The sequence below is a fragment of the Danio rerio genome, chromosome 2 (genome assembly GCF_049306965.1).
Source record: "Danio rerio strain Tuebingen ecotype United States chromosome 2, GRCz12tu, whole genome shotgun sequence".
Lineage (NCBI taxonomy): Eukaryota > Metazoa > Chordata > Actinopteri > Cypriniformes > Danionidae > Danio > Danio rerio.
Window position 1 is genome coordinate 38,717,030 of NC_133177.1, and position 22,341 is coordinate 38,739,370.

Sequence of the window (22,341 nt, forward strand, 5' to 3'; positions counted from 1 at the left end):
GGCGCCTCAACATTTCTGCTGTCTGTTAAGTTGCTAATATTAAAATGAAAATAGGCAGTTCCTTAAATCATGTTTACATTTTATTGTTGAGAAAGTGAAACAACGTAGCCAAGGTGATGTGAATGAAGTTATAAAGTACACTGTTTCCTATGAAGATTTACGCGTGTCCTCGGTATGTTTTCCATATCAAACTGAGAAGGGGGAGACTGCAGCCTTGATCAACCTTGCGAAGTCTTAACTTACAATAAGAGGATGCGAGACTGAACTGTGTGTGTTAGGCTACTTAATATTCAGGAAAAGCCCCAATCAGATAGGCGAACGTTTGCAGCCCCGCCTCCGTTTTCAGATGTCTCCGTCTTTCCCCATCCACACTGAGACGGAGCAGCAGCGTTTTAGAATGAAAACGGCCTCTCCAGCGTTTTCAAAAAGCTCCGTTTTCGGCGCTCGAGAACTCCGGCGTAGTGTGGACGGATGGCGTAACCGTAGCAAAACTTATGCGTTTTCAAACTAAAACGCACTAGTGTAAACGGGGCCTGAAACTGAGCTGAAAACAAAACTGAAGATGAAACTAGTCCAATACTTAACCCAAAATGAAATTTTTCCGTTTACTCACTCAAGTGGTTCCAAACTGATAAAAAAGATATTCTAAATAATGTAAATAATCTTTAAGCTCCATTTTGTACTGCCTAAATTAATTTGTTATTCTACAAATGCTGTTTGCAGTACACACACACACTCACACATACACGTGCGTTTATTTAGACCATATTGCAGTGGGGATTATAGCGGTTAAGATTTACATGGTAATTTTACTTTCTTTATTTCAAACAGGCTCTGTTTTAAAAACTTTTAAACTTGACAAAAGCTTATAATAATCAGAATTGCAACAGATATTTTAATCCTTGTTTCTTTGCAAAAAAAAAAAAACTGTTCTATGGATGTGAATACATTATTTTAGAAACATGGCGCCTGTCAGTCATTTCAGTGGACCGGGAATCTGCACTACTACTTCACATTGTGGTGGGCCTCAAAATCACTGGGATATGGGTCCTATTTTAACGTCATGAAATTTAAAAAAGAGACAAGTTCTGTTTATATCAATCCAATATGACAGAGGACACACTATACCTACTCACAGTTCTCTCCAAACAGCTTACTAAAGTTAATTTTCACTATAGGTGACTTTTTTAAATTCAGATTCAGAAATAAATGTAATTTAATCAAATTTTGGAAAAAGCATCCATTAGAATTTATTGTAGGAACAAAAAAATACAATGGATGTCAAAGGCTGTTGCAACATTCTTTAGAGCGGAACTATTTTCATTTTTGGGCGAACTATCCCTCCAAAAGTTCAAAGTGGCCTTCAATAGCAAACATTAAGGAAGAATTTGCTTCAGCTTGTAAAAACTTTGAACTTGGCTTAAAACCGCAAAGATCGAATTTGCTTGCCATATGAGCATTTACACTATCGAATGTGGTTTCAGCTACCTTTACCTCTACCTCTAATAATGGTCAAAAGTGCACTATTGCTCAAAAAATCGTTTAAGGATAGTTTACCCAAAACAGAAAATTCTGTCATCAATTACTCACTATTGACTTTTTCCAAACCTGTTTGACTTTGTTTCCTCTGTTAAACACAAAAGGAGTTATTTTGATGAAAGCTGGAAAGCTGGTAGTCGTTAACTTCCATAGTAAATAAATACTATGGAAAAAATATCTATGGAAAAAAACTGTGGGAGATATATATATATATATATATATATATATATATATATATATATATATATATATATATATATATATATATATATATATATATATAGTTGAATAAAGTAGCTCACAAAAGTTTGAAAAGCACTTAAATAGTGGGTAAATTCATATTTGGGTAGACTATTCCTTTAATACCAGGTGTGCATGTGCCATTGAACATAGGCAAGACAAGTTTATTTATACAGCACATTTCATACATAGTGGCAATTCAAGTGCTTTACATAAACAAGAATAAAAGAGACAAGTTTAAGAAAAATAAAAACAAATAATGAAAATGATAAAAAAAACTGATAAAAACAAATAAAAATGTGTTAAAACAGGTTATAAAAGAATGAAAAAGAAGAGAAAAACATAATAGTGCAATCTGTCGGACGCAGCACAGTGCTCATTCAGTAAAAGCACAGCTAAACAGATGTGTTGTCAGTCTCGATTTAAATGTGCCTAATGTTGGAGCACATCTGATCATTTCTGGAAGCTGATTTCAGCAGTGAGGGGCGCAGTAGCTGAAAGCTGATTCACCCTGCTTTGACTTAACTTTGACCGGAATTTCTAGTTTATATGATCTAAGTGATCTGTTAGGTTTGTATTCAGTGAGCATATTTGTAATGTATTAAGGTCCTTGGCCATTTAGTGATTTATAGACAAGTAACAATACTTTAAAACCTATTCTGAATTTTACTGGGAGCCAATGCAAAGACCTGAGGACAGGTATACAGACCTCAGGTATACAGGTTTCCCAGTACAGTTCATTTTACAAGGCAAGGGTTTTAAATAGGGCTGGGCGATTTTAGCCTAAAATCTAAATCTCAAGTGGTTTAACATTTTAACTCTATTTCAATTAATGAACAATTATTTTATTTATTCATTTTATGTTTTAGTCCTTATAGTACACTGACAAGTTTTGTACAGTAGTGCTCACATATCACAAGTGAGAGGTTTTTGAATCTAGGGTGCATTATTTGATTTTAAAATAATTGAAGTAAATGGATAAAGATGGTCAAGGCCCTGTCTGATTTGTTAGATTTGGATAAACAACCTATGCATGTGTGCAACATGCAAAGGCTTAGCACATAAATTAAATTTAATTTAATGCACTTTTCTGTGATTTTATGGATATTCACAATGATAATTTTTCAACATATTGTGCAGCACTAGTTGACACTCTAACAAATAACCAAAATGCGTATTAATTCAACCATATTGATGCCTTGTGTAATACAGCAGTCCTAACATGTCAAATTTTGCTGCTGTTCGAGCATGACCTAAGTAGAAATGTGGAAATATATAAATGTGCTTCCTCCATTTATTTATACAAAGCGCAGGGTTGGCGGCTGCGTAGGTAGCCCTGTCAGATTTGGAATCTGTTTGGGCCTGCTGGTTCAAAAAAAAGTTCGCTTACATCCATTAAGCTCCTTATATCATGCCCCTCATATTAAAATGGAAAGGTACAGGACTGTTCTGCCACGGTGGTTGAAAGTGAATGCCGTTAAATGTTTGTGAAGTTGCTGCTTAGATGTGTTTAATCTTGTAGAGGAAGCCAGGAGAGGGTGGGGAGGGGCAGCAGTGAATAGTGGGATTGTGTTAGCGGCAGACGGCTCAGGATGTGCGCCCCGCTGCACCACCTCCCCTCCGCCCGCCGCGAGTCGCTCGTTGGTTCATTGTAGCTGTCAGCAGAGCAGACAGGGCTGGGACTATGATGTAAGCAGACCATTCCGAGAATGACCTCAGAGGACTGGATTCCAAAATTCCAGTGTAACCGGCACCAGTGTGTGTTCATCGCAGCATTCCAGAGCTGAAATAGCTCAATAAGGATGCTGGACGGCTTCTATCCAACTCACTTCCCTTATGTATCTGTAAGAATAATGTTTTCCATGCCAGCCTGCCTATTCATGGAATTATTTTGACCACAGACGTTCTTTTCAGTGATGATTGCAAAACATTTCCGTGTGGCCTTTCAGTCATCAGAGCTATTTTAGAAAGTTAGGTCGACTATTGTACTGTACTGATATTTAAGTTCAGGGCAGCTTTTAACCTCTTCAGACCCAAGTTTCCGAAATATGTAAAAATAGGTTTTCACAGTTCTTGAGGCTCCTATAAATGAGACCAAATTATAATAGTAAAAATTCAACACCTTTGAAGTATATATATATTTGTCTATTTCAATGGACATCAGGTCAGAACAGCTGTACTTCCCGAACATACATAATATACAACAACAACAAAAATACACGATTAACGTTGTAAAGTTCTTGCTTTCAGCGAGGCAGTGGCGCAGTAGGTAGTGCTGTCGCCTCACAGCAAGAACGTCGCTGGGTCGTTGGTTCGAACCTCGGCTCAGTTGGCGTTTCTGTGTGGAGTTTGCATGTTCTCCCTGCCTTCGCGTGGGTTTCCTCCGGGTGCTCCGGTTTCCCCCACAGTCCAAAGACATCCGGTACAGGTGAATTGGGTAGGCTAAATTGTTTGTAGTGTATGAGTGTGTGTGTGTCAATGTCTGTGTGGATGTTTCCCAGAGATGGGTTGTGGCTGGAAGGGCATCCGCTGCATAAAAACTTGCTGGATAAGTTGGCGGTTCATTCCGCTGTGGCGACTCCGGATTAATAAGGGGACTAAACCAACAAGAAAATGAATGAATGAATGAATGAATGAATGAGTTCTTGCTTTTATTTTGAAGTTTTTGTTGTAAGGATTGTATTTATAAAAAATGCTTCCTCATAACTTTACATAATGTCCACATCCGATATTTTTTCCTCTGCTATATGCTCAAGAGCTTCAAGATCTGTATATTCTGCTTATAAAATTGTTCCAGCAATGATTTAGTACATCGATATAGGGTTTTTTATGTTTAAAAAGTTCAGTTAACATTACAGTAACAGATCTTGAACCGATTGTCCATTCTAATGGACAGACATATTTGAAAAAATCATTATCTGAAGCTTGCAATGTTACAAAAGATTTTAAACTTTAATTTGTAAATGCAATCCCTCTTTTTTTTACATACAATCTGTAAAATATTGACAAACATATCAATAAATCTGAAACATTGTAAATGTGGCGTACGTCTGTGGCTGGAGTGAAGTGATGCCATGCTGTTTTTCAGTGTAGTGGATTTTTTTTTTCAATTTACAGCATGTTAAGTTTTCCCGCCATCAGATGACAATCGTCCATTCCTGTAGGCTATAAATTAGATAAAATGCTCAGGAACTGCAAAAAACATGGGCTGACATGTATCTATTGTAATGGGCACAGGGTTCGAATGGGGTTTTAAGGATACATTTTTTTTTTTTGACCAATTCAACAATTTCATTCTATTATTCATTAATATTGATATGCCACCATGTTGTTTTAAATGCTTATTTGAAATTATTTTGGTATCAGTCTATTAAAAGTGGTAATAATGAAAATAATAATTGTAATAACACTAGCAAATGTAGTAAGGAGGAAATAGCAAATGTGTTCAAAATTCAGAAGCCAGTTTATTTAATTTTAGTTTTGTTTTTTTATATTATTAAATAAATTAAAATATATATTGTTTTACTTTTATTTAGAAAAGAAGAAATGTACAATATAAACCAGAAAGTAATCTGTAAGAGACTGGAATACAGGTACTTACAGTTACAAAGTGTTAAGAACAACAAGTAAAATACAGAAATAGAAAGGAAAAAAGAAAAGAGAACAAAATAAAGAAAGGTGAAGTACAACATTAAATAAAACATAAAGCAACAAAGACTTACTGTAAGCATTATATTTTCATGAGTTTCTATTAACTTGCAGAATTTTTTGTTGTTCGGTAAACGTATAGCATTTAAGCAAGGAATCAACTTCAATTAAAAAAATGGGCAAATTAGGGAAAGAATTTAAAAATCTTTTTATTTTTCAATTTGAAGATTTGTTTAGTTGATTGTAATTTATTCATCCTCAAAGACATTGAACAGAACTGAACAAAAGTCATTACTCATTGATGTGGAGCAGCAGCTGTGTTCAGTTTTCTGTCTTCTATCTCAACCCAAAAGTCTGTCTAAAATTCAATTGCGATGTCAGAATTAATAGACTTTAAATGACTTAATGTGTCCTTGGCTTGCCTATTATTAATCCCTGATTTTCATTAAGAATAAGGATTAGGCCCTGTTTAATGCAGATTGTGGATGCTCGCTTCATGTCATTTACTTGGAGGCCTCTTGTGTCTAAGCTCATTAAAGGTTTGCTTGAAACAGGGAAAATGAGGAGCTTATCTTCTAGCATAACTCTTCAGGAGCTGGCTGGGATAATGACAGTTTTCCCAGTGCTTTCTGTCACAGAGAGTGATGAGTAGTCAAGAACTCACGCTGACTAGTGAAGAAGCTCATCAGAGGTGATGCAGTGCCCAGGTACTCCACACCAGCATGTTGGTGAGTTGCCTGCAGTGTTGAATGTGCGGTTTGAAAAACCCCTTAATTATAGAGTCTGCTGAATTGAGTTCACTGTAGTCACAAGAGTTTCACATGCTCAGCTCTGATGTACCAGGCTGCTGGCTTTGGTTTCTTTCACAAGGCTACTTCAAAGGTGCCTTTGTCTCCATAGATCTTTTCAAAGAACATGCTGATGGTTCTAGGCAAGTTCTCCATGTTCTTAAAAAAAGTTTGTGCTGCTTTCGTTTGGAGTGTGAATGTTGTGAGCCTCTTGAAGGGGTCAGTAGTGTTTGGTCATCTGGTGTTTCTTAAGGTATGGGATGCACTGAGGCAAAGGTCAGAAATTGGTCGATGTCATGCTGATGGTAAATATTGGTTTGGCTAGGGGTTTTTTTTTTTTTTGTATGTTCCACACTGCCTCTCGTTGGGTTGACATTTGAGCAAAGTTGTTTTAATTTAGCATGTGGAATTGGTTTCAATCGTCTGCGAATGAAAGCACTCTGATTGGTTACTCAGCAACGAAGTTACAAAACCAAGCTAACGAATCAAGTCAAGAAAGAACACATAGGAGCTGACTGTATTTCATTGCATTTCTCAAATATTTGCAAAAAGTATGAATTATTACATTATCTGACATATTTGTACATGTGATTCCCTCTGTGGTGAGTGACAAGTTTTTGAGAACGGTACTAAATGCTATGATTGTAAATAGTATTTTGCCATGATCACGTGACCTACCCGCATCAGTCGCTTTACACATATTCATGAATTTTTTTACGAAGCATTATGGGATAGTGTAACTTCCATCAGATGCACACTTCAAAATCTCGCCAGGATCTAGTAGGTCATCCGGCTACTTCTCACATACTGTTTTTCGAATTCTATGAATACTATATGTACTAATTTAGTACCATATAGGGTTAGGGTTGTCAGGATACTGGAATTAGATACCAAGCTGATTGACCAGCTGATTGACATGACTTTGAAACGCTTAAGTGCACATGTATCTGTGGTTACCCGCAGTAAACAGAAGTAAGTTTGGTGAACCGATGACCTTCACGGCCAATCACAGTCATTTTTGTTGAACACGTGAACACAATGGCAAATCAGCGCTGATTAAGAACGTGCTCCACAGTGCTCAAATGTTCTGTGGGAAATGGACGTTTTTAAAATTTCTGTGCCGATTGGTATCGAATTCCAGTATCGTGACAACTCGACATAGTATGGAAGTATGCGATTTCAAACGCAGCACTAGTTTCTCCTTTGTGGAATGAGAAAACAAATTCCTGCCCCCTGTGGGTGTGGAAAGACAGGTCTTCTCACTCAGCCACAAAATGCTCATACTCATTTCTGCCTTCTGCCGTACATTTGGTGTGTTCCACGTGCAGCTTTTTGGTACAGGTGGGACAAGTCAAGGCCTATTTGAAACAACAACACATTTGGTTCGTCTGCACTCTGCACTAGTTCTTTGGCATTGACATGGTGTGTTCCGGGCTTGAGAGACGAAGGCAGGTATCTGTCAGTTCTCCACCTTTTCCTTTCACTCATGGAGACTGAAAGGCTGGAAGACAATGTTCTGGGATTCCAGGCGTTACCTGAAAACACAGGAAGCCCTCCTTTCCTGTTTTCTGGTCCATTCCTGATCATTCTTGGATATATCTTGTGCTTGTGATTAGAACATGTTGGTGAAGAACACTTAAATGTTTTGGTTTTTTTTTTTCTTGTATTATAACATGAATTTCTGGAATCCTTGAGATTTATTTGTCAATCACAGCATTTTGTGGTCAAATGTTTATGTAATGACTGCTAGTCTGACCTTTTACCATGCAGCCAATCACCTTGCATAGCTGTGGTTGTTTCACATCTAGTGTATTACTGTGTTCTTCTCACAAAAGTAATGTCATTTCAGATCAATAATTCGTGTTCATTTTATATTTATTTCATAAGAAATCATGCACCTAAGCATGTTAATGTACTGTAAGGTGGGCATTATCACAAAGTAAATCCTTTAGGGGGTTTATTTTTATTGATGTTGGGGTATTTTAGAATAAAAACTTAAAATTGCATTATAATTGTTGTAATCCACTAAGCTACAAATAAACCAAAACTGTTTTTAATGTTAGTATATTGTTATATTATAAATTATATTAATGTTCTGCTTTTTGTTTTTGGTTGATTTAGATATTTGTGCTCTCAGTAGTATATATTATAAATGGCTTGAGTGTTGAACAAACATTCATTCCAAACATACTTGCAACATTGGCAGCTTAAGTTTTCCAATCTAAACATTAATTTGATGTTTATGAGATCTCATGAATCCCTGCTACTCCGAGCCATTGATTAAAGCGTGTCAGCAGGCTGGTGGCATGTGCTTCCTGCCTGTTGTTTAAAGACCGATCCGAGAGTGTAACTTTCCCCCCTAGGGTTTGACTGGATTGCCGTTGGATTGATTGGTTTAATTGGTTTGATTGTGATAACACCCCTATGGTTGAACAACATCCTCTTGTTAACCGGCTCATGTCTGTGCATTAGAAACGCTCTGAGGATTTGGTGCTTTTGAATTTCGCCACTTGGAACAGGACTCATCTGTGCTCTTAAGTAGGCCAATCCAATTATTACGTTCCTCAATTTGTATTTATCCAGTGTAGCTCCGCATTTGGCGATAATTTATTAGACGTTGCTCAAGGTCGGATTGTATCCTCGGAGCAGTGCGTTCTATTAATTAAATGCTCTCTTGCCTGGGGTTAATGTAACTCATGTGTTTTATCACGGCCCCTTGATAGATGTGATTCATTACGGCTGAGCAGGTTGAATGCAAAAACGCATCAATAAAGCTTCCGCTCATCTTGGATCATCTAAGCCAGGCTGTCAAGTGGGAAGTATATCTCCTCTGACCTGCATGGCACACCTGCTGTTGATAAAGATACACATGCTTGGCAGATACAAGAATGAAAATGAGCAAGAGAGAGAGATATCCTTAGGGAAATGATAAGGGGTAGAGGAACATGAGAAAGATGCGCCAGCCTGTTTGAAGATAAACCTTCAGCTTCTTTTGTTTAACACATACTGTAATTCATGATGGCTCATATTTGATGGCCACTACCTCGTCGTAAACAATCTAGATGCTAATTTTCCACCTGTCTGCTCTGATTCACCACTCTGAGTAAAAATGGCGGAATAAAATGGAGAATTAAAGCTTATGCTGCACCCGGACTTCCACAATCTCATATTACTGGCAGAGACTCATGTGACGCCAAGGTTATTTGATATGCTCTCACAGGAACCAGAGCCCTTAGCGTTTCGTTTTCGCCCTCAGCAGCACCTTCACGTTTGACTGTTCTCAAGCGCTTACTGTTTGGCTTTGTAGGTTCACTTAAGGCTACTGCATTTATTTAGGAAGGCTTAGTGTATGTAAACACTGATTTCAACGTCTTGTGGCGTAATAAATGTGACAACGGTATTGTGGAGCGAGGTTGAGTCAATGGATTGCTCAGTCTGCTTTGTGTATGGCAATGTCTGTCGTAGACAATGCTTCACTTTAGAATTCTTGTTTGAGGAAAGCATGAGGGACTGAATGACATCACAATGCATGACAAGACCTCTCCCATTATCCGAGCTTGTGCTGGATTGGTTGCTGTACAAACTCTGTGCGTCCATGTGTGTGCTCTCTTTCATGCGTTTCACTGGAAGATGGACGGTTTGTAGGTGTAGCTGATGTTTTGCACTGGGGTTGTTGGCAGCGAATGTATGAAGCAGTCCTTTTGTCCTTGAGAGATTTACACAAACGCAATTTCTTTAAAAATAAGAATATTTTTGTTTGTTTGTTTGTTTTGTTTTTTTTTTAAGGACAAAACAGTGGATAAAAACAGGTCAACTGTGTTTATATACTGTCACTCTATACACAACTCCTTAACCTTTCTGATTTTGAATGTAACGATTTACACCTTTTGTGAAGCTGCTTCGGAACGATAATTATTGTAAAATGCTCTATGCAAGTAGGCCTTTTTGCTGTGCATCATATTGTCACAGAAATTGTTGTGCTTTAAGTGATATAATTTTATGCCACTGATTAGGGTGTGTGATTTTATTTATTTATTTTTTTTTTTTTAAAGAAAAATATCTTTGCAATTTTTTGACACGTTGCGATTTAATTTGTGATTTAATTTTGCAGTCAAACTTAAGCTCAATAATCTGTGAGCTGTGGCAACAATTTTGCGACACTTCTTTAAAATGACCTGTTTTTTGTAAGTTGTCTGTGACTTTGAAACTAAAATATTCCCACATTACCAATGCTGTTTTTCTGTGATATTAATTAATTTATTATCAGTTAATGGTTATTCTGAGCATTCCTAATTTCGATTAATCGCACAGCCCTACCACTGATTATATAATTATTTTATTACAGCATGATATTTCAAATAGCCATAAATCCTTTAAAGTACTTAGCATTCTAAAGGTTATTAAGATTCAATTACATAGAATTTGATGTTAAAGAAGTAAATGTCCTATTAGATCAATATCCAATTATAAACTTTGACACTAGTAAGGTAGAACGTAAATGTCATTGTAAAATGCATGTATGCGTGTATGCGCGCGCGTGTGTGTGTGTGTGTGTGTGTGTGTGTGTGTGTGTGTGTGTGTGTGTGTGTGTGTGTGTGTGTGTGTGTGTGTGTGTGTGTGTGTGTGTGTGTGTGTGTATATATATATATATACATATATATATATATATATATATATATATATATATATATATATATATATATATATATATATATAGGTGTGTGTGTGTATATTTGCATAAACTTGTATTGAATTTAAAAGACTAATTGTTGTTATTTAATTAAGTTTAATTGTACAGCATTCGTTAAATTTCATGCAATAAATGCTATCATTATATATCCTTAAATGTAATTTAAAATAGATATTTTTATGCCACAGTATTTAGAGAGTATTGTTTTTATTTATTTATTTATTTTGTACATCAGGCCATCAACACTACTACTAGTTTGTGGCTTGAAAGAATTTGTTTTTATGAATTTAATACTTTTATTAAACAAGGATGCTTTAAATTAATCAAATGTAAAATGGATTTAAACAAAATATGAAGTACAAGTACCTCAACATTTTCAAAATTGACAATGTTTCTTGTCAGATGATTTCTAAGGTTTCTCATGGTGCTGGATTGACCTTTGAGAATTCATTTTTATCATCACAGAAATACAAAAAAAAATATTGAATAGTATTTAAATAGATGTTTTTAAATCTAATAAATTGTCCTAAGTACTATATTGCTGAGTTTTTGTTTGGTTTTTTAGTAGTTTGAATGAATAAAATGGTAATGTGCGATTATTGTAATGCTACTAGTGTAAAAACTCATTGAGTTAAATTGATGGGTTTAGCTTGATGGTCATCATACTGTGTATTGTTGATGCGGATGCTCTTATGTTGTGCACTGTTTGCTCTGCAAATAACTGATAGCAGTCACAGAACACACTTCACTGCTTAGCAATGCTGTGCCAACTGCCAAAACGATCAGTGCACGAATGAAAATCAGACTTCTCTTGTTGTGTTTTTAATGCACTTTGCAGACCCTGAGGATATTAGACAACTCTGAAAGCTCCATTTGATTCGTTGATCGAGGATGGCTAAATGGGGTCATGCGCTGCAGGCTCCTCTAAGTCTAACAGAATGAAGTCCACTGTGGGAACCGACCAGAGTTTTACCATGCTAATGTACAGCTACAGTAACCGAACTGAAAAAAGCTCTATGGTTACTGCATAAAACATTTCAGATGCCTATCAGTTAGTCTGAGATAAGGCCTGTTGATGTGGCGCCTTTGCATAAAAGGCGTCTGCATCATTAGGATGTTAAAGGTATGTTTACTGGGTGTGCGTTTCTATTTGTGTATTGTTTCTTTTTTAATGCATGTGCATCTCTCTGTGAAATGTCTTTCCAGGTTTTGCGATGGCCATCTCATCTATTTTGCACAAGACCTTTAGTCTTGTGTTTCCACTCAGTCTGTTACTATCTTATCAGAGCTCTGCAGTGAACAGCTTTAGAAAGCAGCTCAGCTGGGCACGCACAGTGGGGCAGGTGAACCAGAGCTCTTGCACTTGACATACTTTTTCCATTCCACCTTAAAGAGCCATAAGCAATAGCTTTATATACACAGTTTGCATGTATGTTTTATATATATATATATATATATATATATATATATATATATATATAACATGCATGCAAGTAAATATATATATTTATATTTATATAACAGTTCTGTCTGGATCGCGAATCTGATTTTCTGATAGCCATGATATATTTAAGTAATATAAGCATCCCTACAGCCTCTTTACCCTTTGTGTATTACTCCGCCCACATACAGCCAGCAACAAGCAGATACAGTTTGACATATTACTGCTGTTACACAACAAAATATACTTTTGAGGCTTTTTTTAGTCGAGAATGTAGTTGTTTAGATTGCAACTATGCAGTTTATTTGCAAGAATAGTGCCTATTTTAAAGTATTTAAAATTTCTGAGAGACAGCTCGTCGGCTACAGTTGACGTTTTCTATCCACAAGATGGCAACAGAACCGCATAATAATCCCTTATGCTTAGAACATATAACAGTCTGATTTTTAACTATAGCTGATCAAATCAATATCACCTGCCAACACTTCCGTTTTTCATCGGATTATCCCATATTTCAGACCAGTCTCCCGCAAAAATGGCCGCCTAAAAGCTGCTGCATCCTATTCTCAACCTCACCTCCATAGATCATTTTGAGGGATGTAAACAAAAACAATGGTCCCAACGTATTTCCTGTTTTACATTTTTAATTTCTAAAGCTTCCGAGAATCCAAAAAGCGCCACATATTGATAAGCAATGTTATGACAGCTGTTTTAGGTTTTAAGTTATGATTGAATTGCTTCTTGTTGCAGTTATGAAATGGTTTGATAACAAGCAGAAAATGTTCACGAGCCAGTGACATCAAGACATTGAAATGGTCTATATTTACATAATTGCTAATACATGCTTTAAAATATCTGTTGTGTTTCATAGAAAAAAAAGTCAGTCAGTTTTGAAGACATCTAGTACAAGGTGACGCATTTTTATTTTTGGAAAAAATGATTACTAATATTTTCTCTTCAGTAATCAAATGATTTGTATGTAGGGTTTCATAGTTGAAAGCGGCATTGCTTATAGGCTGTTGCTGAGGTCTAAATCTTTGAGTCTTCTATAAGAGATGGAAAGTTTTTTTTATTTGTTTGTTTTTTTGCACTGAGTTGATGTCTAGGGGTGGCAGGATTTCCTCTGCTTAAGAGCCAAAGTAGAAGCCATAACCTATGTGTTAAAAAAACACAAAAAATTATTTAATTCATTTTAAAAATCTGTTAGTGGGGGGTCTGTCCTTGCTGAGTGAAAAAAAGAAATGCGTGAAGGATTTCATCCACGTCTGTGTATTTACTTTACTAATGGGATGTTGCTAGGAAATAGAGCTAGGCTAGGTTACATCAGATATTCAAAACAGGCTTGCTGCAGTGTTTATGTGCTTATGTAATAAATTGCAACATCAAGAATATTATGAATTTATAAGAGATTAATTTGTGTTTTTGTAAAAGCTTTGATTGTCGAAATGTCCATAGACATGTATAAACAAAATGGGAAAAAAGGGAATCCAATATTTGAAAATTGAGCAAGAAAAATTATAATTGGTAAATTGTACTGTTTAAGTTTAACCTGAAAAACAGGAAACATTAAAAAGCCCCTATTATGGGTTTTTGTAAAATGACCTTCCATGCATTGTATAACACAGCTCTAAGTGAATGAAACCATCCAGCTGAGGGAGAAAATGCGCCTTGTTTAAAAATATCATTTTGATTTTCCTCATTCATCCTGATCCTTTGCCCGTTTGTTTGAATGTCGACATAAAACAATACCAAATATGCACTACCGCCGACGTGAACGCACCTTTCCCTTCAGACACTAGCGGAGTGTGAGGGATCATGGAATTGATCATGATGTAAAGATTACTATCCCTGAGAGATGGCCAAAGATGCAGCTGTGGGGAATAAAAGATTTAAAGTTAATTTTCACAAGAGCATCACAGTATTGCCAACTGGGTGCTGTGTTTGTCCCTCTAATTTTTCTTATGGTTGATAAAATAACCTACACTGCATCGTGAGATTTGTTGGCTGTTTGTTATTAAAGGAAGGAGCAGCACAGACTACTAAAGCCTAGTTCACACTACAGGATTTTAAACATCAGCAGATCGCTGTGCTGTTCACACTACATGACTTGACTTTGTGTCTTTTAATCTCTGTGGTGTTCACACTACGCAACACTCCGTGAACGATCCACAAGAGGGGGGTCACACACTACATGATCTGACAACATCTCATTCCCCATCAGCTCATTCAAGCTACCAAACCACAGCCAATGAAAATTTGAGGGAGGAGTCGTCAGAAAAAAGCTGAACACTATTGGCTGCTTGTGTGCTGATGACATCACTGACAGCGTTTCAAGCTTTGGAGAAAGCATTTAAAAACATCGTCAAATCAGCTGATTTATCAGCGGATTAATCACTCATCTGCAAGGTTTGAGTGGATAGATACACAGAGAGTTTTTAATTTTTGTAATTTTATAACTCTTTGAAATAAAACTAACATATTTATAACACCCTGCCGTTTTCTAACTATCAGTGTATTTCTTTCTGACATTGTTATTTTTTTTTATTACAAAACAGTAAAGAACTGAGCATTTCTGCCTTAAATTACCATATTGGTCAAAATGACTGCATGCATGTCTGATACTTTTCGCTGTGACTTTAAATATGTGTGCATTTTCTTGCCTGGCAACTTCCTGCTAACATAAACAAAACTTTCTGATGGCAAAAACATCAATTTACTTCAGATATCTTTCAAAACAGCATATTCTGTGCTGTGTAATAGCTCCTGTTTGAAAGTGAAAATGAAAGCCAAGACTTTTAAGTGTTTTAGTATCTTAACTACATATTTATAGGCTGTATTACCAAAAAAAGATTATATTTTTAGGGTAATGGTGTCATTAAATATGATGCCAGACATTCAAAGCTTAGTTTTAATATCTCAATAATAGCTTTGAATGTAAATATGTTGTGACAATATGGCGTTTCATATGAGAACGGTCAGAATGAGCAGTATGGTAATTCTAATAGTTACAGAATTCTAGTTCCACTGTTAATATAGCCTACTCTCATGTCTGTGCTAACGCAGAATGAAGCGAGTGCATCGATGCCCATTCTGACCAATCACAGATGTTTCTGCTGAGCTCCTGAACACACAGGCATTCAGCTCATGCTGATATGCTCTCTCATTGGCTGCAGCTCGTCACTACATCTGACCACACGTGGGGTTGAGTCGGCCGACTGCTCTGGAATATTTAGCATGCTAAATATTGGATTTCCGTCTGCGAGGTGTCGGCGACGCGTCAGCGAGCCTCGTTGATGCGTTGCTCAGTAGTTCACACATAAAGAGCGGCGAGCGCCGAGCATCCGCAGATTTCTTCCCGATCACAGCCCGATCTGTCGGTGAGCTCGTTAACTTCCAAATCGGGCTCAAATCAGGCTTAAAATCCTCTAGTGTGAACTAGGCTTAAAGTATGGGAATTTGTGAGTAACTGTTACACAGTTCTTATGGACTAGTTTTTTTCTTCCTCCAGATCCTGTAATTGTTTTTCTTAATACATTTTGCAAAATAAGTATTTAATTGTGTGTAGTAACTTGTAATCCCTCCGTGCAGCTCATGTATCTATATAAGATCAGTGCTTGTAATGTAAATCTCAGGTTAAATATGGGCTATTCACTTATTGCATCTAAAACCATGCTGCAAATGTGACGCATGCTTTTTTCTTTACTGATTTAAATGTGTTTTGAGATCGAGATCTTCTGCTGTTTGTTATTATGGCCACCATCAGCTGTTCCTCACACCATCAACGCGGTCAATTTTCAAAATAGTTCAACTTTCCCACTGTGTGGATTAATACTGAATCTGTGTCACAGTTTTTACTTGGCGTTGTGGTTAAGAATAGAGGATATGCTGTTTTTTAACTGTATTGCTTTAATGTACTCCTGCATTGAGCTCACAAATATACTCTGCACTCTGGTTACTTCAACAATGTTGATAAGGCGTGGTAGGCATTTCTCTCCATCTGTGCTGAACCCAGCTAACCAATCACAACAATCATTATCATCAGACCAATCAGTTCAGATTAATCTCACACAAAGCAGGGGTTTGGGAACAAATGAATCACTGAACAAATCATATGGAAGTCATTGGGATAATTAAGTAAAAATAAATGCATATTATAAGACAATTAAAGTGTATTTTGATCCTGCGTGCATATCAGCCTGTTGTTAGAGAACCCTAAAACCAAAATATGACCTTTTATAATGCATAATAGGGGCTCTTTAAATAATTTTTATCTTTGTACTATCTATTTATGGTAAATAGTATCTAAACTTGAACTTGTCTAAAATAAATGGTGTTGTTATGATGATGTTGATTATTATTATTATTAGCTATATTTAATAGATCTTGTTCTTATTTTCCTGATTTTCATAATATGCCACACGATCTTTGCGTTATCATTTTCATCAGTGACCTTCAAAGGTTGCACTCTATTCTAACCGCTGGCAGAACTTTCATGCGCTGTGGGTGTGTAGTATTTTTTTTTATGTGGCCTTTTGTCCCCTCTGCCCCCTCCTGATATATTTTTTTTGACAGATTTGTAGGGCCTAACTCTTGGGATGTGCTATTTTTAGGTGAGGGGTGTGCGTGCATGCCTCGTCTCTCCTGGTTTCCTTCTGTGCTACATGGTGTGTGGAGCTATAAAAAAAAAATCACTCCGACAAAGTGGCGGTAGGTGTAGCCGGAGGCCTTGTGTCATTACTTCCTCTGGTCAGAAGTGAAGACAATGTGTCCTCCTTTGCTGCAGAGTTTGGTGGGGACATTTTTAGGTAATGGCTGAGCAGAGATTTGGGAGAGAGAGAGAGAAAGAGGGAAAATTGCAACAAGCTTTAAGTAATGTCAAATCAACATTATCAGTCCTGCATTAGCACTTCTTTTAACTGGTCGTAATAGCCTACATGTCGAACGTTATTTGCTTTGTAGAGTAATTGCTGAAATACTGAAAGGAAATATGACCTTTGCTCTTTTTTTAGATCAGATTGTGGAATAAGATTATGGTGTTTATCTGAATCTCACACTCGCAGCGGTGGAAAGGGATACTGGTGTTTAATGATTGCTTTCATACGCTGCCTCCAGGCACAGAGCTTGTTTGATGGCTGTAACAGGGTGATAATTGCTACTGTCCAGACCGGGCTCTCACTGGGCAAAACAACTCCCATTTAGACAGGAAATGGCTTTGCCAACTACATATACTGCATACAGTACTGTAGAAGATTCTGGATGTTGTGTAAATGTGACTGTGTTCTTTCACTTTCTCCTGTGTTAAGTGCTTTTGCATTAAAAAAAAAGACTTCTATGGATGCAGATACAGATGTTCTCCACCTGCCGTTTGCTCTTCATTTATACCTTGTTAGAATTCTTGCAGTGACCAGACTTGATAAATTGCAGTGGGTCTGTTTTGACTGATTTTTGTTGCCTATATATGCACACCACTCATAGTTCAGTAATTTGCAGGTTTGACAACCACATTCTTTGACCATTTATTGACTTATGAATAATGCAGGTAGGGACAACTGCATTTGCTAAAGTTCTGGTATGTAAAGGTGTTCGTAGATTGCTAGGCGATCATGAACTTTTTTTTTTTTTTTTTTTTTTCTTTCCTGAGGATGACAAGCTGACAAAAAATTCCTGCAACTTTGATACAAGTTTTATTGATGGAGAAAATTATCTGAGAAAAAAGTAGTCAACCGAAATGTGTATATTCCCTACAAAATATAAAGCCAATCGGTTAGGTCTTGTCACGTGACTCCCGTTGTGCTTGCAGCATTCTGAAGATGTTTTCAACAAACTTGCAAGCGGAACAGGCTCAATATGTGAACAGTCGCCATCATTTGCGATCTCCAACAGTTGATCTTCTTGCACAGACATGCAGGATTCACCCGATTTGTTGACCAATGGGCTGCAGATCCATTCATTGGTAGTTTGTGGGTCCTTCACTGGGTCTTTTCCCCTTCACAAAGAAAATTTCAAAACACATCTGTTTCTTATTCATTTTGCTAGCTTGTGGATTCAATTTTGGCACTCAAGTGACCGAGATGTAAGTGACAGAATACGGTCATTTTTCAAAAATAAAGATTGTTCAAAATGGAAATAATCGGTCACAGGGCCAGGAGTTGGGGACCACTGACATAGAACAGCAAAACACTGACCTAAAACCTAATCACAGGAGAATAATGTACTGTATTTTTTACCTATAAACTGCAGTCACCTGTATGTTCAAGTATGTTTTGATGGTTTTACAAAAAAATGTAGGCAGAAGCACATATTTCCAATGAGCCTGTGTTGATCATGTCCATCCACTGTATAAATGCACAGTGCACCAAGCAAGATATCACAGGAAAAATGTACAAGACTTGAATCATTTGTCATTTGCCAATCTTAAAAAAAACAGCAAACAAGAAGCCCATAATATGTTATGAACAGTCCAAAAATTATATATTAGCTATAACTCCAAATGTTAAAAGCTAAAAGACCTTCATTTCATAAACTTGCCAAATTTTTAAACTAAGCTCAAAGTTCCTTATAACAAGTGTAAATGGCACCAATTCAAGAGCAAGCACCGGGAGGCAACCTTCCAACACAAATAAAACACAGCACCTCTGTCATCTGTGGTTTAGTTTAAATTCAAAGAGCATGATGAAGAATTAGTGCTGTGCCATCTTCCTTTTTTTTGGTCAATCACATGCCAGACCCGTAGGGCATGACCTCAAGTTGAAATTGTAGCTTTTAGTCACTGTGGTCTACAGAAGTGTCAAGAATCCACTGGATAAATCTGAGCAGAGATTATGGACTTTAATATTCACCACTTTGACCTTTCATACCGTAAATCCGTTGCTCTGGAAATGTACTGCCCAATCCCAAAATCTGGCATATAACAAGAAGTCCTGCTGGCAAACTGCATCACACAAGGACATAGCTGCATCATAAATGAGTTTCTTGGTTACTTTGAAAGTAATTAAATATTTAGATTAAATGAAATATTTTATTAATTAATTATTTGATAAATATACTGACAAATATGATTTGACATTTACTTTAAATAACAATTTTTTGTTTTTTTAGGAATCCTTAAATGCACTGTTGTTGAAAACCATTTCAGTCGTCAGCATTAACATAATCAGATGTGAAATTAATTTTCTCCTTTAGAACTCATTGGTTGCTTTTCAGTTCTTTCAGCTTTTGCGTAGATGTGCTGAAGTGATGCCGACATGCTATTGACTGCAAATCAAGATCTAGACGACATCTATTTTAACTCTGCCTCCTTTTGTACAATACCTTTGATCCTCACCCAAGCAAATTTCTGTTGTACCGTGATGGCTCATAAGAAAAGTGATTAAAATGCCCGTGCTGTTAAACTCAACATCAGTTTTTCACCATTTAAAATGGTTTCGGGACCTGGAATAAGAAACATCTCTACTTGTTCTCCATTTCTTTTCTTCTTTTTTACTATTGTGTAACTGATTGCTGGGAAATCCCTTAAGTTCTCTTTAGCTTCGGTCTTATTTTTGTTTTGCTTTGTAAGTTGCATTATTTTTTTTTAAACCAATATCTAATTTGTTCCTCTGTAAACAACTAAAACAACTTTATTGCTCTGTGTGTTGTTAAATCTAAACAAGATCCTGATGACGTTAGTGTTTTTTTGTTGGTGGTGTCATTTTTTTTTTTAAGTTATTCTTTTGATTTCACTGTTCAACAGTTGGTGTTGAGGCCAACCACAGATTGGGGCCTTGGATGGGCAGCACATGCGCTGATTGGATAGTGAGGCAAAGTTTGTCTACGCACGTATATTTCTGACACCTATTTCCTCCCAGAAAGCCTAGCAACTCAGAATCCAGGAAGTGGTAGCTCGCCAGTGAATGATTTGCTGCTCGCTGAGAAAGGCGAGAGACATTTGCTCAGCATGTGTCTTCAAGGAGATCTCAGGAATAGTGTTATCTGCTATGTCAGGCAACAAATTTAGAGGATTATGTTCAGAAAACCAGTCAAGTTCTTCAAGATGAGACTATGATGCAATTTTTAGCTTTTCAAGCTGATTGAAATTAGCTTCCTGCTTCTGGATTTTAAGCGTTTTAGCTTTTCGCTCTTCATCCACCATGAGTTTAACACGATTGGCCACACTGGAGGAACAAACGGGATCGAACAGGAGCCCATCGCGCTCTTCTTTTGGCAAGGATAGTGTTCGTCGCTGGCGTCTTCTCAACAGGCCTTGGCTGAAGCACCGTTCAAATTCAGCTCCCGAGGAGCCCTTGGACATGCATGACAGAAGGATCCTGGTTAGACAGGACATGCGCACACAAAGCTTGACATGGTCCAGAAGCAGCAGTACTAGGCCATCCAATCCCCCTATCTCTAGGGTCCACAGTCTACCAGACCCTCAGCGGGTCACCAGCCGCGGTGTCCTCTTGGAGCATGCTAATCTTCAGAAGGACTGGTTATCTCGCAGCTCTTCGCCTTTTTTTAAGTCCACATCCGAACTGGGGAGCGAAATTCACACTGGGGCTCCACCGCTCAGACGGGTGTCAAGCTCCCATATGTTTTCAGGGATTCTGCTGTCCATGTCAAGACGAATTAGCCGGATTTTAAATACCTCTCCTGAGCCAGCAGTGGGAGAACTTTCAGAAGACGGTAGGAAATTTGATTTATGTTTGAGGGCACATCAGGGAGGCAGCCGCTCTACCATTTAGACTAGATTAACTTTGAAGACTGGAGTATTTGTGTGGAGTAAAATATCATAAGTTCTTAATTGATGGTTTAAGTGAAAGACTAGTGATGGTTCATCAAACAAAACTAAATAAATCTGTCTTGTTTACTTGCACCTATGCCATTTAAAATTGATGTTGAAGAATGTTGACAATCACAGTTTTTGATACCATTTCGAAAGAACTTCAGTTAAGTTCTCTTTATGCGTATATATATATATATATATATATATATATATATATATATATATATATATATATATATATATATATATATATATATATATATATATATCTTGCTCCACAGAAAAACAAAAGATTGGCCTGGCGTAAGGTTGATAAGGTAAACGAGATTTTCATTTTTTGTGTGCCATCACTTTAGGTGCGGTCTTTATATTGATTCGTTTAAAATTTGGTTTAGTTATTCGGCAGTTAATTTCACATACTGCAAGTGATGATTTGACTCACTTCAGAGTAATACAATATATAAGATGTTCATGTCCAATCCAGTGACATTTACTCATTTATTAAAGGTGAAATTACATTTGGGTTTTTGGTCACACTTTATTTTGATAGTCCGTTTGTTGAATTTAAGTTACATTGCATCTACATGCCAACTAAGTCTCGTTAGATTATAAGTAGTCTGTTAGGTTGGGGTTGTGGTTAGGGTTAGTAGTGTAAGTTGAAATGTACTTGCCAAGTTTGGTAAATGTTTGTTGAAGGCACAGTATCAACCGATATTAAGCAGAGTGACTACTAATACTGAAATGGACCATCAAAAGTCTTACAGATTTTCTTGCATTTCCATAAAGTAACCAACTTTTCCAGGCCACTTTAGGTTGAAGATGTATTTGTTTATTTTCTTTTTGGACAAAAAAAATCTGCATGTCCACTCGGCTTGGTTTCAGAGATGCACATTAACATGTAACTAACTATAATGCCTGATTGTCTTAAAAGTCTTTGTACTAAATCCTTTATTTAACACAAATATTTTGCAATATTTTGTTAATTTGCATGTATTGTGCAGTGGTAAACCAGTATGTGCCCTGAAGTCCTGACTTAAGTAGCCGTTCAATCTAGAGGGGTCTGGTTGCAGACCTGGTGCAGTGCAATCTGAGCTGCATCCAATGCTTTTTAATGCGCTCATTTAACCCTGCCCATCACAATGACGTCACTCACTTTGTTGAGTGCATTATGTCTTTCATTGCATCGCTGAGTAATGCATTCTCAGCTTGCATCATAAAGGCCGCATCCAGATAC

General features: G+C 36.9%; 1 protein-coding gene across 12 annotated transcripts in view; it reads left to right on the top strand.

Annotated features, from left to right (window-relative positions):
- Nucleotides 1-22,341, top strand: part of rasal2 (RAS protein activator like 2) — a 118,897-nt gene that overhangs the window by 8,516 nt on the left and 88,040 nt on the right. For 4 of the 12 annotated variants that reach the window (XM_068214281.2, XM_005171321.6, XM_073927548.1 and 1 more), the window contains exon 1: nucleotides 20,234-21,007. The exons of the other annotated variants lie outside the window; for them this stretch is intronic. In XM_068214281.2, coding sequence (XP_068070382.1) covers nucleotides 20,476-21,007 — 532 coding nt within the window. In that variant the 5' untranslated portion in view covers nucleotides 20,234-20,475. Of the gene's footprint in view, nucleotides 1-20,233; nucleotides 21,008-22,341 lie in introns of those variants that run through there. 12 annotated transcript variants of the gene reach the window in all.